This window comes from Rhinolophus hipposideros (genome assembly GCF_964194185.1).
Source record: "Rhinolophus hipposideros genome assembly, chromosome: 21".
NCBI lineage: Eukaryota > Metazoa > Chordata > Mammalia > Chiroptera > Rhinolophidae > Rhinolophus > Rhinolophus hipposideros.
This window is the reverse complement of record NC_138067.1, coordinates 33,714,897-33,730,687: the sequence shown is the minus strand read 5'-3', so window position 1 is coordinate 33,730,687 and position 15,791 is coordinate 33,714,897. Positions and strand designations below refer to the sequence as shown.

Genomic DNA, 15,791 nt, shown 5'->3' with positions numbered 1-15,791 from the left:
CCGTGTGAGAAGGCGGCTCCCTTTCCACGTGTTGGGGGGGGGGTGAGGCTCCGGTGAGGCTGTGACTTCATTACTAGGAGAGCGCGTGTGCCTTTCCCTCAGCATCACTGAGAACGCTTACAGTTCTTGAGGCCGTAGGAGAGAGGGAAGACACATCCTGCCTTTGCTAAAGCTCAGTGACAGCAGAAGCAGAGGGAGGAGTGGCAGTGGGCGTGGTGCCCTGGGGAGGCCGTCCCTTCCAAAGGCCGGGTGCCATCGGGTCCTGGTCTGCAGCAGAAAACCAGTGCTGTTGCTGCCCTCTGGGCAAAAGGCACCAGTTCTTAGGGGACGCTCAGGTGTGGGGTGAGCTCCTGGAGGTCCCTCTCTCACCTCCTGGACCCCTGAACAGTGTACTGCCTGCACTGGCACTTGAAGACTGGTGATTTCTGCTTGATTCCTCTGGCGTCTTAAAATTGTTGTCACGTCTGTCCTGAAGCTCCCCCACCTAGACTCACCCTCCCCCCCCCTCCATCTAGCACCCGCTGCGTCCACACACAGCAGAGACGCAGCACTTTTACCTCTGAAGTTAATAGTGCAGTTAGCAAATATTCCCCACAACCAGGAATTCTCCACCCTGCTTTTCTGAGGTTCTGCTTTCCTCCTCTTCCAGTGAGCTTCCTGTCGTCATGGCCCTAGGTGAGGGGGAGGCAGTGGGCCTCTTGAACTGTGTACCCTGTGGAGGCACGGTGGGTAAGAGCCTCTGAGAGGCCAGGCAGTGCTTCCAGGAAATTGGGCGGAAGTGGGGTCCAGTTTGCAGAGCATGGGGAGTGTGCGTGTGCCTTCCTCCTGCCTTCCTGTGCCGGAAGCACCTCAGTGGTGGGGCCCCACCGCCCTGTGGGGAGGAGCTGGTCAGCTGGTATGTGCCTGTGGAGCAGCCATGGAGCAGGGCCCAGCCAGCCTGCTGGTCTTGTCTTTGTCATTGTTTATACCTTGGCAATGGAAAGCTCTGTCGTCTTCCTTATCAGAAAGTATTGTATAAACAAGCAGCGAAAGGACAAGTGGGTGAACGTAGAGGAGCCAGAGCGTGGGGTGCAGGTAGCGAGTGGAGCACACAGCTGTGTGCGAGTGTTTAAACCAAATGCCCTGATTCAGGTACTGTGGCTTCCAGTCCCTTGTAAAGCAGGGGATTGGAGGCCCTGGGCCAGAGCTGCTGCTGTCCGCGTTCTCCATCCTGTGCGGAGGCTTCCAGGACGGCCCTGCTATGGGGTGCACCGTCAGGCTCCGCCTCTCGGGAAGCAGGTGGGAGGTAGAATGGGGATGGGTGAGCAGGGGTGAGGGGTTGGGGTGGGGTTCTTGGTCATCAGTGAAGAGCATTTGTACACTGGAATCACTTCCTTTCTCGGATTTGTGCTTGTTGCTGCTGGTGGTGGCGTGCAGTGCCTGAGTCATCACCTCAACACAGGAATCCACATTCTCCCCAAGTCACAACTTTAGTGTTTAAAAAGGCAATTTAAAATACTTTTAAAAGAAATTGCAACTTATGGAAAACTTGTCTTACAATAACAGGAGGTGACAGACAGACATGTTTATAGTGAATAGTAAGGGGCTGTTTTAGGAGGGAGTGGACATGGTGGACATGTGATCTGGTTAGTCTATTTCATAGATGTCACCCACCTGTCTGGGGTCGAGGAACCAGCTGAGTGACCTGGAGAGTGACAGGGGCTCCTCACATTCGCCGAATGGGAAGCAAAGGAAACAGAGGAGAGTTTCCGAGACCCGCGTCTCCTCTCTTGCCTGCAGCTTGAACCCTGTGACCTAGAGCACCCCACAGCATCTTGGCTCCGCACAGGGGCTCCACCCAGAAAGCATGGGCCGTAGGGGGTGGTTCTGAGGCTCTTGATGGACCCCGAATTTCCCCTGAACGAGAGGACAAGGTGAAGGGAGAGGCGAGCTTTTGGCTCCTGGTTTCTGGAGTTTGGGGGTATCTTCTCTGCCTTACTCCTGCCTCTCTTAAAAGAAACAGCACATGCCTTTCTGGTCACCGCGACAGGGTAAATTGTAATGGGTGAGATAGGTGGAGGATTGTTACGAGGAGGCTGAGATGGGACGGCCGCGCTGTTCCATCGTGTCTGGTTAGTGCTCTGTGTTGATGCCTTTAGATGCCTCCAGCTCAGTCCATGTCGTGGTACAAGGCGGGTTCGCTCCTCGAAGCGCCATGGCATGAAATGGAGGTGCCTAGAAGCAAGAAGAAAGGTACAGTACTACCAGTCAGCTTTGATCTGTTTATGTATTTCTGACCTCTATGTGCCATTTTATGTCTGTAATGTTTGGATGCGGGATGGGAAGGAGAAATTAAGAGTACGGACATGCGTATTTAACAGATGGAGACCTGTGCTGTGTGAGCCAGGACACTGGAGACCGGCTCTCCCCCCGCCCCGCGCACGGGTGGTCTGGGAGAAACCTGGAGCAGAATGAGTGGTTGGTGGGGGCCACGGCCTAGCAGGCTTCACTGACTGATAACCAGGTGTTGGAATCGTGTCTGGGTTAGCACTGGAAGAGGTGCTGATGGACAGCAGGAGAGCTGCCAGCTCTGTTCTTTCCCTTCCCCCCATGTGAGGTGGGAGGCGGGGGCTCTGTCATGCCAGGGAAGGCTCCGGATTCTCAGGACTCCAGTGCCTGAAATCTCCCCCTTTGCTTTCCCCCCACCACCTCACAGAGAAGCAGGGTCCTGAGCGGAAGAGGATTAAGAAGGAGCCTGTCACCCGGAAGGCCGGGCTGTTGTTTGGCATGGGGCTGTCTGGGATCCGAGCCGGCTACCCCCTCTCCGAGCGCCAGCAGGTGGCTCTCCTCATGCAGATGACAGCCGAGGAGTCTGCAAACAGCCCAGGTGAGCCCCCATGGGGCGGCGGGGGGTGGCCCCTGGGACTGGGGAGGCTCTCTTCTTGGGGACAGGCACCCATGCAGAGGCGTCCCCTCCCTTGTGAAGACAGCCCAGGTCCTGGAGGTTTCTCCCCCAAGCCCCGGCCTCCCTGGCTCTACCCCCACTAATGCTCCGTCTCTCCCCTCGGCCTGCAGTAGATACAACACCAAAGCACCCCTCCCAGTCGACAGTGTGTCAGAAGGGGACACCTAACTCTGCCTCAAAAACCAAAGATAAAGTGAACAAGAGAAACGAGCGCGGAGAGACCCGCCTGCATCGAGCTGCCATCCGGGGGGACGCCCGGCGCATCAAGGAACTCATCAGCGAGGGGGCGGATGTCAACGTCAAGGACTTTGCAGGTGAGCTCACAGCACCCGAGAGACGCAGGGCCAGGAAAGTTCACTTGCATGCGAGTTCACCGCGCAGGAGGCTGGCCGAGCACCAGCGTCTTGGCAGCGGTACCCTGCACCTGGGCTCAGCACGGCAGGAGCAAGAACCGCGCCCTGGGCCTGCATGGCTCCGTGGGTGCCTTCCGGGTGCGTGGGCAGGCCCAGCTCTGAGACCAGTATCACTGGCTGTTTCTGAGGAGGAATTAGTGTCTTGGGAAGTATTTCAAAATAAAATCGTTTTGTTTTTCATTATTTTTAAGAAAATTGAAGAATTTATAGCTATTAATCTGCTGTGTTACATAAACCCCAGTTCTGTACCAGAGGATTCATTCTTTCTGACTATTGGAGGAGTGCTTCTGGCATATTTAGAATGAAGCTGTGTTGCCCAAGCCATGTTGCCCAAGCAACAGAGGGTGTCTCTGTCCGCCCGGGGATACCCTCCCACCTCCCAGGGAAGAAACGTCACCCCAGGACTCTCATTTTAAGGCAGAAATGGACATGCCTCCCCGACCTGAGACAGGCTGAGGGAGGGCCTCATGATTACGGTCAGTGTTGTCTTTTCTGCATCAAACACTTCCATTATGCTTTAATGCACCATCAACAGATTTGAGTAGTTTGTTCAAAATGGAATGGGAACATAAGGTGAGCAAAGCAGTCTTCATGCAGAATCTTTCTACATTTTTCCCACTGTTCTAGTTGATAGTTGTCTGATTCAAACCTAATTTAGCACCTTTTTTTTTTAAGCCATTTTCCTACATCAGGATTTTCCAAAGCACTGGAATTTGTGCCCCCAGGGGCCCTGTTTGCACTATGTATGGTCTCAGCTGTGTGCTCCACAGAGGGCATGTTTCCCAAAGGGGACGCTTTCCTTCCCGTCTGGTGCTGGCTGAGCTGGGCCGAGGCTGCCACTCACAACACGCTGTCCTCCACCTTATCAGGTTATTGCTCCTGCTGACCCTGCAGCTGGTTCATCCATAGGGTTAACATCCACATGTCCCGGAGCAAATAAGAGGCGCCGCCGGACAGCACATTCGGGCTTTCCCTAGACCTCTAGCCCTTCGGTGCCGAGCAGAGCCCCCCGGGCTCGTCCTGGCATCCGCATGCTCGGAGTGCTGCCTTGAGACAGGAGTGACGTTCCTGAGGATTAAATAACATATGTCCTAAGTGTCTGTTTCCAGGCTGGACAGCACTGCATGAGGCATGTAACCGGGGCTACTACGACGTTGCCAAGCAGCTGCTGGCCGCAGGTGCAGAGGTGAACACCAAGGGTCTGGACGACGACACACCCCTGCACGATGCTGCCAACAACGGGCACTACAAGGTGGGCCCTCCCCTCTGACTCCGCCTCCTCTGTAGCTCTTGTCTGTCCTCACTGCCCTTCATGCTTGCTGGGTGGCTACCGCTCGCCAGAGCGGTCCTCTCTGGGCAGGTCAGCTTTCTCGTCCCGGACCAGCACCTGGACGGCCTCGTGCAGTCCCAGCAACCAGCACTGTCCGCAGCGTGCGTGTGGCAAGGCCTTGTTCTAGCCACGCAGGTGTGGTTGGATCCGAGTGGGTGAACAGTCAGACCCTCCGGGCTGCTGCGGGATCCTGTCCTTGTTCCTGTGGTACGGTTACACCCAGAAGGTCTTGACTGATGCGATGCTGAGAGGTATAACCAGCCCAGTAGGAGGGAGCGCCCCAGTGCACGGTTTCCCTTGAGAGGACTCAGCCTCTTCGGGGAAATGGCTGCCTCCAGGTCTGAAGCAGGACACGCACATGATGTGCTTGGTGCCTCTTGTGCTGCCAGAAAGCAGGGTGGTCACAAAGATGAGGAAGTCTTGCTGTAGTCATTACCAGAGCCATCTTGAAGAGGCCCCTGGCCAAAGGTGGGACATCCGAGCATGGTGAGGACGATGACACCAGTAGTCTAGAACTTTCATGGCTGTTTGAATCCACGCTCCTTTATGGCAGCTCTACCTGGTCACTTTTTGGCAGATGCCTGGGAACCAGTAACATTAATAGTGTTAAGAGCACAATTTGAAAAGGACAAGTCACTGCAGGGGAAAGACAGATTGGGAGGGAGCTCTGAATTAAAAGATTTCTGAGACAACTAGAGAAATCTGAACACTGATTATATATTTGATGGTAGGAATTATAGTTAACTTTTTAGGTAAGATAGTGACATGGTTTTTTTTGTTGTTTTTTTTAAGGACTCTTTCAAGAAATATACTGAAAAGTTTATGAGCTGTCTAGGATTTGCTAAAAAATACCGGGGTTGGGAGGGGTGGGTGAAATGAGGCTGGTTGTGAGCTGGAAGGTGATGAAACAGGGAGGAAGGGGGTCATCATTTGAACCTCTACACTTTGTAATTGTCATTTGGTTATAAAACTTGCTATTATTATGAGCTCTGGATTTCAAGTCAGTGCTCTACCACGGCTAACTCCGAGGCACGTCATTTAAATTCTTGTGTAACAGCTTCCCCATGTGTACAATGGGCTTCAGAACTACTTCCTCACAGAGATGTTAGGAGAATCAGAAGAGAAAACAGATTTGAAAATGCTCTGTCAATCATAAAATCATGCAGAATTCTTTATAGAAATGTGAGGGTTTCAAATGTGGTAACATGAAAAAGATCACAACACAAAAAGCCTGACACATAAACACTCAATAAAGGTTAAACCCTACCCTTTCTTTCTGTATAATTTGTAGTTAGAAATGGTTAAACATAAACCAAAGTCTGTCTTAATTCTAATTCTGTGGTTGAGATTTGAATCACTAAGGTTTCTGGGGGATAATGCCTTGAAACAATCTTGTTCCATTAGTAAAATTTTTCATCAATGTTCTTTAAAGACTAAAATAATTTTCAACTTGGCCAAAGTTCTTGTAAATTGGAGAGTAATTTCTGTTTTGAGGATGGTGACAGAAAGAAAAGAAAAATTCAAGTAATGCTTTTATGAAGAATTAAAAGTAACAGTTAATCATTTGGGATTCTGATAAGATTTCAGTTTTACACTACCGAATTAAAAGATTTATTCTGTACATTGAATGCCCAGTTTTGTGTGGCTCTGAGAATAATGCTAAAAGTTCAAAAGCTCTCCAGTGACTAAAAACTAAAATAGCAAGACTAAAATGATAAGATCTATGAATTAGCCTGGTTTCTAAAAAGTATCAGAGTTCACAAAATAAAGAAACTAAGCAATCCTTAAAGGGCAAATTAACAGAAAAATTGTAAGTTAAAAGTATCCAATGCACAGATGTCATCAATTTTGTAAATATCAGGAACTGATTTCACAAGAGTAAAAACATTATATCTTCCAAAAGAATAGTATGGAAATAATATTCTAAACCTCATAATTAGCTATGAAAAGTAAGACAATAAAACTCCATTTATAAAGTGCGTTAATTTACGAAAAAAAACCAAAACTATTCTATAGTGGTTTATTATGGAAAATGTCAAAGACTGGAAATGTGCTAAGGGAGGCAGAATAAGCACACCAAAGATAAACCCATCCTGATCCTGGGACCTGTGACATATGACGTCATGTGATAATGGGACTACAGATGGGAGAAAGGGAAGGACCCTGAGATGGAAGATACTCCTGGATTCTTTGGGCAGGCCCAGTGGCCTTCAAGAGTCCTGACAGCAGAGACCCTTTCCTAGTTGGGTCAGAGTTACCAGCAGAGGCAGGAGGGAGGAGGACGTGAAGAAGACCTGACCTGTTGGCCTTAGAGGCGGGGCCACGGTCAAGGAATGCAGTGGCCTCCAGCAGCTGGGATGGCCCTCAGCTGGCAGACAGCAAGGGCTCGGGACCAGATTCCCACCCCCCATCCCCCCACCCCCACTGCAAGGAAACCTACACACAGGGAAAGGAAAGAGCCAACACTACACATCAGTCAGGTCAGCAGGATTGATTTTTGAACTTCTAACTTCTAGGATTATAAGATGCAGGTGGTGCTGATTTGTTACAGCAGCAATAGGAGACTGTCCTGAGGAAGCAGTAGAAACTAACTATTGAGTGAAAATAGAGTGTGCGAGGAACGAGTTTCTGTCAGTCCTTACGAAAGAGTCTTCTCATGCTCTGATTTCAGACTGGACTGAAATTGAGATTGAATTCAGTGTTTGTCCTTGGGTTCAGTGAATCAGCTGTCCTGGGCGTATGAAACACAGGTTCCTGGTTACACACACAGCTGTGGAAATGTCACTTTCAGTGTTTCTGTCCTTCACATGACCATCCTTAACAGGATAAAATAAAGGAGATGATCTTATTTTCTAAAATAAATGAAAACATAAAATAAACCTGCTTACGGAAGCTTGGCCTTTGTTTCCTCTATTCTATAAACTCCCCTCCAATAAAAAATTCCCCCCCTAAACTGCCAGAACTCATCCATGACCACTGGACCCTGCTAGATGGTGAGCTCATTCTTGGCAGGAGGGGAGAGCCTATATGAGAAGATTCCAAGAAAGCGGTTGCGAGGGAGGAGGTCGTCGGGGGGAGTTGGGACTGTTCTACCTGCAGGAAAGCCTGGAAGGGGTGCCAGGACCTATTAGGGTCCTTCCTAAGGAAGAGGCACAGGTCTAGAGACCCCACCGGGTAATGCTAGGCACACAGCTTCCAGCCCTCGGCCTGAGGTCTGTTCCCTGGTAACCACAAGGTTGTCTGAACAGGTGGCGGTCTTACACAGGCACTGTAACAGTCAGTGTTTCTCAGAACGCGCCCTCACACACCTGCTGCTGTCTTGTAGGTGGTGAAGCTGCTACTGCGGTATGGAGGGAATCCTCAGCAGAGCAACCGAAAGGGCGAGACGCCGCTGAAGGTGGCCAACTCCCCAACCATGGTGAACCTCCTGTTGGGCAAAGGCACCTACACGTCCAGTGAGGAGAGCTCGACTGGTCAGTGGCTGGGCACCAAGCCATGTGCAGGGTGGGGGCAGTGGGGGCGGGAGCAGGGTGTGCGGCACTACAGGGGAGTAGGCCTCCAGAACCGCTGTGAGGCCAGAGGCAGTGTTGGCTTGCATCTGTAGATCAGTGCGCACAGTTCCAGCCTCCTAGACACCTGGCACTTACAGGAATTTCTGGACTGTGAAGACCTGGGGTTTCAGTACCAAAGGGCCTTCCGGCTTATCCTAAGGTGCCAGCTTGTTTCTGCACAAACCTATCTTTGGTTTCCTTCAGCTCTTGGTTGGCCGCAGATTTCACTAAGTCCTTGTGAAGTGCTTCTCCAGGGGGCCTCACCGCCCCTCCAGGGGTGACTCGAGTGCTTGGGGAGGCCTTTCTCCAGGTCACCTCTGCAGACTGCTTTCCCCCGTCGTGTCTGTGCAGGTGTTTTGAAGCTGCCTCTGACATCTTTTTTCCCTGTTTCCGACAGAGAGCTCAGAGGAGGAAGATGCCCCGTCGTTTGCACCTTCTAGTTCCGTTGATGGCAATAACACGGACTCTGAGTTTGAAAAAGGCCTAAAGCACAAGGCTAAGAATCCAGAGCCCCAGAAAACTGTGACCCCTGTCAAGGACGAGTATGAGTTTGACGAGGACGACGAGCAGGACAGAGTCCCTCCAGTGGATGACAAACACTTACTGAAAAAGGATTACAGAAAAGAGACTAAATCAAATAGTTTTATTTCTATACCCAAAATGGAAGTGAAAAGTTACACTAAAAATAACACAATTGCACCAAAGAAAGCAGCTCATCGCATCTTGTCAGACACATCAGATGAGGAGGACGTTGGTGTCACTGTGGGGACAGGAGAGAAGCTGAGACTCTCCGCACACACAATGTTGCCCAGTAACAAAACACGGGAGCCTTCTAATTCCAAGCAGCAGAAGGAAAAAAATAAAGTGAAAAAGAAGCGAAAGAAAGAAACAAAAGGCAAAGAAGTGCGGTTTGGGAAGAGGAATGATAAGTTCTGTTCCTCTGAGTCAGAGAGCGAGTCCTCAGAGAGTGGCGAGGACGACGGGGACTCAGTGGGGAGCTCTGGCTGCCTCAAGGAGTCCCCGCTGGTGCTGAAGGACCCCTCCCTGTTCAGCTCCTTGTCCGCCTCCTCCACCTCGTCTCACGGGAGCTCTGCCACCCAGAAGCATAACCCCAGCCACACAGACCAGCATGCCAAGCACTGGCGGACAGACAATTGGAAAACCATTTCTTCTCCAGCCTGGTCAGAGGTCAGTTCCTTATCGGACTCTACGAGAACAAGACTGACCAGTGAGTCTGACTGCTCATCAGAGGGCTCCAGTGTGGAGTCGCTGAAGCCAGTGAGGAAGAGGCAGGAGCATAGGAAGCGGGGCGGCTTGCAGAGCTCTCTGTCAGAGAAGAAGAGCTCCTTCCACCCCAGCGTGGATGGCGCCATTCCCAAGCTGGACAAGGAGGGGAAAGTGGTCAAAAAACATAAAACAAAACACAAACACAAAAACAAAGAGAAAGGGCTGTGTTCAGTCAGTCAGGAACTAAAATTGAAAAGTTTCACTTATGAATATGAGGACTCCAAACAAAGGTCAGACAAGGCTATACTTTTAGACAATGATATTTCCACTGAAAATAAGTTAAAAGTGTTAAAGCACGATAGAGACCACTTTAAGAAAGAAGAGAAGCTTAGTAAAATGAAGTCAGAAGAAAAAGAGTGGCTCTTTAAAGATGAGATAATGAAGGTCTCCAAAGATGAAAAGTCACTCAAGAGAATCAAAGACATGAACAAAGACATGAGCAGGTCTTTCCGAGAAGAGAAAGACCGTTCAAATAAAGCAGAAAAGGAGAAACTGGTGAAGGAAAAGTCTCCAAAAGAGGAAAAACTGAGACTATACAAAGAGGAAAGAAAGAAAAAGTCCAAAGACAGGCCTTCAAAATTAGAGAAAAAGAATGATTTTAAAGAGGACAAAATTTCAAAAGAGAAGGAGAAAACTTTCAAAGAAGATAAAGAAAAACAAAAAAAAGAAAAAGTTTATAGGGAAGATTCTGCTTTTGATGAATACTGTAACAAAAGTCAGTTTCTGGAGAATGAAGACACCAAATTTAGCCTTTCTGACGATCAGCAAGATCGGTGGTTTTCTGACTTGTCCGATTCGTCCTTTGATTTCAAAGGGGAAGATAGTTGGGATTCTCCAGTGACAGACTACAGGGACATTAAAAGTGACTCTGTGGCCAGATTGATCCTGGAAACGGTGAAAGAGGACAGTAAGGAGAAGAAGCGGGAAAACAAAAGCCGGGAGAAACGAGAGTACAGTGAAAAACGGAGCGACAAAGATGCTTTCTTCAGAAAGAAAGACCGGGACTATCTGGATAAAAACCCTGAGAAAAGAAAAGACCAAATTGAAAAGCATAAAAGCATCCCCAGCTATCTTTCAGAAAAGGACAAAAAGAGGAGAGAGTCTGCTGAAGGCGGACGAGACAGAAAGGACAGGGATCTGAGTGACATCTGCAGGGACAGGAAGGACTCCCTCGAGAGTGCCAAGGAACGGAAAGACAGCAGGGTGAAGGCCGAGGAGGCATACAGGGAGGACCTGAAGGACTATGGCTGCGAAAGCATCTTTAAGGACAGGTCTGACTGTGACTTTGGAAAGAGTCTGGAGCCTTGGGAAAGGCATCATCCAGTGAGGGAGAAGGAGAAGAAAGATGGCCTTGAGAAGGAGAAGAAGGAAAAAATAAAATTAGAAAAATATAAAGATAAGTCCAGTGACAGAGATAAAAATGAAAAATCAATCCTTGAAAAATGTCAGAAGGACAAAGAATTTGATAAATGTTTTAAAGAGAAGAAAGATCCTAAAGAAAAGCATAAAGATATACATAGCAAAGACAAGGAAAGAAAATCTTCTCTTGACCAAGTTAAAGAAAAAAAGGAGAAGAGTTTCCCTGGAATTATCTCAGAGGACTTCTCTGACAAAAAAGAGGAAAAAAAGGGTAAAGAGAAAAGCTGGTATATTGCAGATATATTCACAGATGAAAGCGAGGATGAAAAAGATGATTATACAGCAAGCGGATTCAAAATCGGAGAGGCCAGTGAAGTGCAGAGGGCGGACAGCCTCCAGGAGAAAGACGATGGGAGGGAACCTTACCCCTCAGACAGACACCGGAAGCACTCTGCTGACAGGCAGCACTCGGAGAAGCAGAAGGAGAAAGAACTCAAAGAAAAGAAAAAGGAAAAAGCCACAGAAGGGGGGAAAGACAAGAAAGAAAAAGGCTTTGAAAAGCACAAAGAGAAGAAGGATAAAGAGTCTACAGAAAAATATAAGGACAGGAAAGACCGAACTTCAGTTGACTCTACTCAGGAAAAGAAAAACAAACAGAAGCCTCCCGAGAAGGTGGAGAAGAAGCCCTCTGAAGACAAGGCCAAGAGCAGACACAGGGAGAGGCCGGACAAAGAGCACTGCAGAGAGAGGAAAGCATCCAAAAGTGCTGAGGTGGAGAAGAGCCTGCTGGAAAAGTTGGAGGAAGAAGCTCTGCATGAGTACAGGGAAGACTCCAATGACAAGATCAGTGAGGTGTCCTCCGACAGCTTCGCGGACCGAGGGCAGGACCCAGGCCTGAGCGCCCTCCTGGAGGTGTCTTTCACCGAGCCCCCTGAGGAGAGGGTCAAGGAGAACTGCCCACAGGAAAAGCTGAAGGAGAAAGAAAGGCACAGGCACTCTTCTTCCTCATCCAAGAAAAGCCACGAGCGAGAGCGAGTCAAGAAAGAAAAATCTGAGAAAAAAGAAAAGAGCGACGACTACAAGGACCTTGGCAGCAGGAAGGACTCCAGCCAGTATGAGAAGGATTTCCTGGATGCTGATGCTTACGGTATTTCTTACAGTACAAAAGCCGACATAGAAGACGAATTAGATAAAACCATTGAACTGTTTTCTGCTGAAAAGAAAGATAAAAACGATTCTGAAAGAGAACCTTCCAAGAAAATAGAAAAGGAACTAAAGCCTTATGGATCTAGTGCCATCAACATCCTAAAAGAGAGGAAGAGAAGAGAGAAGCACAGGGAGAAGTGGCGAGACGAGAAGGAGAGACACAGGGACAAACACGGGGATGGGCTCTTGAGACATCACAAGGAGGAGCACAAGCCTGCAGCCAAAGACAAGGACAGTCCTCCAAGTTCCTTTAAAGATAAGTCCAAGGATGAAAGCCTGAAACTCAGCGAGACCAAACTGAAGGAGAAATTCAAGGAAAATCCAGAGAAAGAAAAGGGGGACTGTGTCAAGATCAGCAATGGAAACGATAAGTTACAGCTGTCCAAAGACCCAGGCAAGAAAGATGTCAGGCCCAGAGAGAAGCTTCTAGGAGATGGCGATCTGATGATGACCAGCTTCGAGAGAATGCTCTCCCAGAAAGACCTGGAGATTGAAGAACGCCACAAACGGCACAAAGAAAGAATGAAGCAAATGGAGAAGATGAGGCACAGGTCTGGGGACCCTAAGCTTAAGGAGAGGATAAAGCCAGGCGAGGACATGCGGAAGAAGAGTCTGGATGCCCCTCCAAAGAAGCCACTGGGGCTGGACCTGGCCCTTAAAGACAAAAAGCTCAAGGAGTCAGCTCCTGCTCCACCAGTCCCCGAGACTAAGCCCCACCCAGGACCAGCTGTGGACGCCAGAGACTGGCTGGCAGGACCTCATATGAAAGAGGTCTTGCCTGCTTCCCCCAGGCCTGACCAGAATCGGCCCACTGGGGTGCCCACCCCCACGTCCGTGGTGTCCTGCCCCAGCTACGAGGAGGCGATGCACACGCCCAGGACCCCATCCTGCAGTGCCGACGACTGCCACGACGTCATGTTCGACTGCACAGACCCCCCGCCCGTCTCCAGCACAGCCGCCAGCGCCTGCTCCCCCTCCTTCTTTGATAGATTCTCTGTGGCAGGGAGTGGGATTTCAGAAACCCCAGGTCAGACGCCTACAAGGCCTCTGTGCACAAACCTTTATCGTTCGGTCTCTGTCGATATCAGGAGGACCCCCGAAGAAGAATTCAGCGTTGGGGACAAGCTGTTCAGACAGCAGAGTGTCCCCACCGCATCCAGTTACGACTCTCCAGGGCAGCACTTAGAGGACAAGGCCCCTGTGCCCCCTTGCCCCCCCGAGAAGTTTGCCTGCTTGTCTCCAGGGTATTACTCCCCAGACTATGGCATCCCCTCCCCCAAAGTGGACACTCTGCACTGCCCACCGGCAGCCGTGGTCACCGCGACCCCCTCCCCAGAGGGCGCCTTCTCTGGTTCACAAGCAAAGTCCCCCACTTCACATAGAGATGAGCTTTTGGCCTCGTCCATGGAGGGGGCCCTTCCCCCCGACTTGGGCATTCCCTTGGATGCTACGGAGGACCAGCAGGCCACGGCCGCCATCATCCCCCCAGAGCCCAGCTACCTGGAGCCCCTGGATGAGGGCCCCTTCAGCACAGTCATCACAGAGGAGCCCGTTGAGTGGGCTCACCCCGCCGCCTCGGAGCAGGGCCTCTCCTCCAGCCTAATTGGAAGCGCCCCTGAAAACCCTGTCACCTGGCCCATGGGGTCAGACCTTATGCTTAAGTCTCCACAGAGATTCCCGGAGTCCCCAAAACATTTCTGCCCTGCCGAGGCCCTCCACCCTGCTGCCCCGGGGCCCTTTGGCACCACGGAGCCCCCTTACCCTGTTTCCCCTGTCTCGTACCCTCTGTCGGTCACTGAGCCAGGACTAGAGGAAGTCAAAGATGCCTCAGTGGACGCAATCCCGGCCGCCATCTCCACTGCAGAAGAACCAGCCCCTTTCGCCCCTCCTTCCCGGCTGGAGTCCTTCTTTAGTAACTGTAAGCCACTTCCAGAAACGCCCCCCGACGTGCCCCCAGAGCCTGCATGTATGACCACCGTGGCTCAGGTGGAGGCTCTGGGGTCTCTGGAAAATACCTTTCTGGAAAATGGCCACAGCCTGTCTGCCCTTGGCCCAGTGGAGCCGGTGTCCTGGCCCGACGCCTTCCCCAACTCCGAGGACGACCTGGACCTGGGGCCCTTCTCACTGCCAGAGCTTCCTCTGCAAACGAAAGATGTTTCTGATGTGGAAACAGAACCTGTAGAAGAGAGTCCTCTCATTCCTCCGGAAAGGACCCCTGCAGGGGCCCCCATGGTCCTTAATGGTGGGGATGTGGCTGCATCAGCTGCTGAGGAGCAGCTCGTGCTGCCTCCTGACCAGGCAGCCCCGCAGCTCCCTGCTGAGCCCGAGCCCTCAGAAGGGCCGAAGCCAGATGTGATGGTGGAAGCCACGGTGGAAGCAGAGGCCGAGTCGGAGGGAAGAGCCCCTGAGGCCTCTGACTCCAGCTTGGGGCTCACACCATCCTCCCCGGAGCAGCGTCTGCCAGGGAGTGGAGATGAGGCCGAGGGCCCGGACCCCTCGGCAGCACCCCACAGCACCCCCGAGCCCCTTGGGGATGGCCCTGCACAGGCACATGGAGCAGACGGGGCTGGCCCCCATGACAGCGCTGGGCTTGAGGGGCCTCCGGGCAGCATCCAGTCTGAAAGTACAGAGCAAGAACCCAGACCCACAGCCGAAGCCCCGAAGGCCCCCAAAATTGAGGAGATCCCCCAGCGCATGACCAGGAACCGGGCTCAGATGCTGGCCAACCAGAACAAGCAGAGCTCACCACCTTCAGAGAAGGAGCCCGCCCCGACCACCACCCCCACTCCCAGAGCGAAGGGCCGAGGCTCCGAGGAGGAGGACCCCCAAGCCCAGCACCCGCGCAAACGCCGCTTCCAGCGCTCCAGCCAGCAGCTGCAACAGCAGATGAACACTTCCACGCAGCAGACACGGGAGGTGATCCAGCAGACCCTGGCTGCCATCGTGGATGCCATCAAGCTGGATGACATCGAGCCCTACCACAGCGATAGATCCAACCCGTACTTTGAATACCTGCAGATCAGGAAGAAGATTGAGGAGAAGCGGAAGATCCTCTGCTACATCAGCCCGCAGGCTCCCCAGTGCTACGCCGAGTATGTCACCTACACGGGCTCCTACCTCCTAGATGGCAAACCGCTCAGCAAGCTGCACATCCCCGTGGTGAGTGCCAGGTGGGGCCAGGCCACTGGGTCAGGATCCTGTTTGCCGGGGACACCAGAGCTGGGGGCAGCTGTGGTGCCGTCCTGGGGACCAGCCTCCAACGCGGAGGGTCTGCGTGGCCACAGCTCCTCTGGATCCAGAGATCCACTCACTTTCCTCTTTGTCGTTCATTATTTGTCCTGTGGCAGCTGCCACCCTGTGCCTGAGTCACTGTGTGCCCAGTCCTGGGGTCCGTGCCCTCCTCACCATCCCCCAGCTCCCTGTCCTCTGTGGCTGCGTCCTGCAGACCCCAGTGCTGCTTAGTCCCTGGTCTCCCCGACATCCTCACCTGGGACTAGGGCCGACCAAGGCCCCTACCCCATGTTGGGCACCCCTGTGCAGCAGCCCCCCTTTCTGCAGCTCTGTGTCTCCTCTCAACACCCTTTAACAGCCGAAGACCTCCACGGGGTTGTTCAGCCTGGCTCCAGCCCAGCTCCTCACCCTTGAACCCCTCCCTCCGTGCCTGTTGTCCTGGTTTGTAGCAGCCCCCCTCCCCACCCCCA

General features: G+C 51.8%; 1 protein-coding gene across 5 annotated transcripts in view; it reads left to right on the top strand.

Annotated features, from left to right (window-relative positions):
- The window catches only part of ANKRD11 (ankyrin repeat domain containing 11), a 200,676-nt gene that overhangs the window by 176,108 nt on the left and 8,777 nt on the right, over positions 1-15,791 (top strand). For 4 of the 5 annotated variants that reach the window (XM_081031728.1, XM_081031726.1, XM_081031727.1 and 1 more), the window contains 5 exons: positions 2,696-2,866; positions 3,055-3,258; positions 4,467-4,609; positions 8,013-8,160; positions 8,636-15,249. In XM_081031728.1, the coding sequence (XP_080887854.1) occupies positions 2,696-2,866; positions 3,055-3,258; positions 4,467-4,609; positions 8,013-8,160; positions 8,636-15,249 (7,280 nt within the window). Of the gene's footprint in view, positions 1-2,138; positions 2,233-2,695; positions 2,867-3,054; positions 3,259-4,466; positions 4,610-8,012; positions 8,161-8,635; positions 15,250-15,791 lie in introns of all 5 variants that reach the window. The other variant, XM_081031729.1, reaches the window with a different exon arrangement.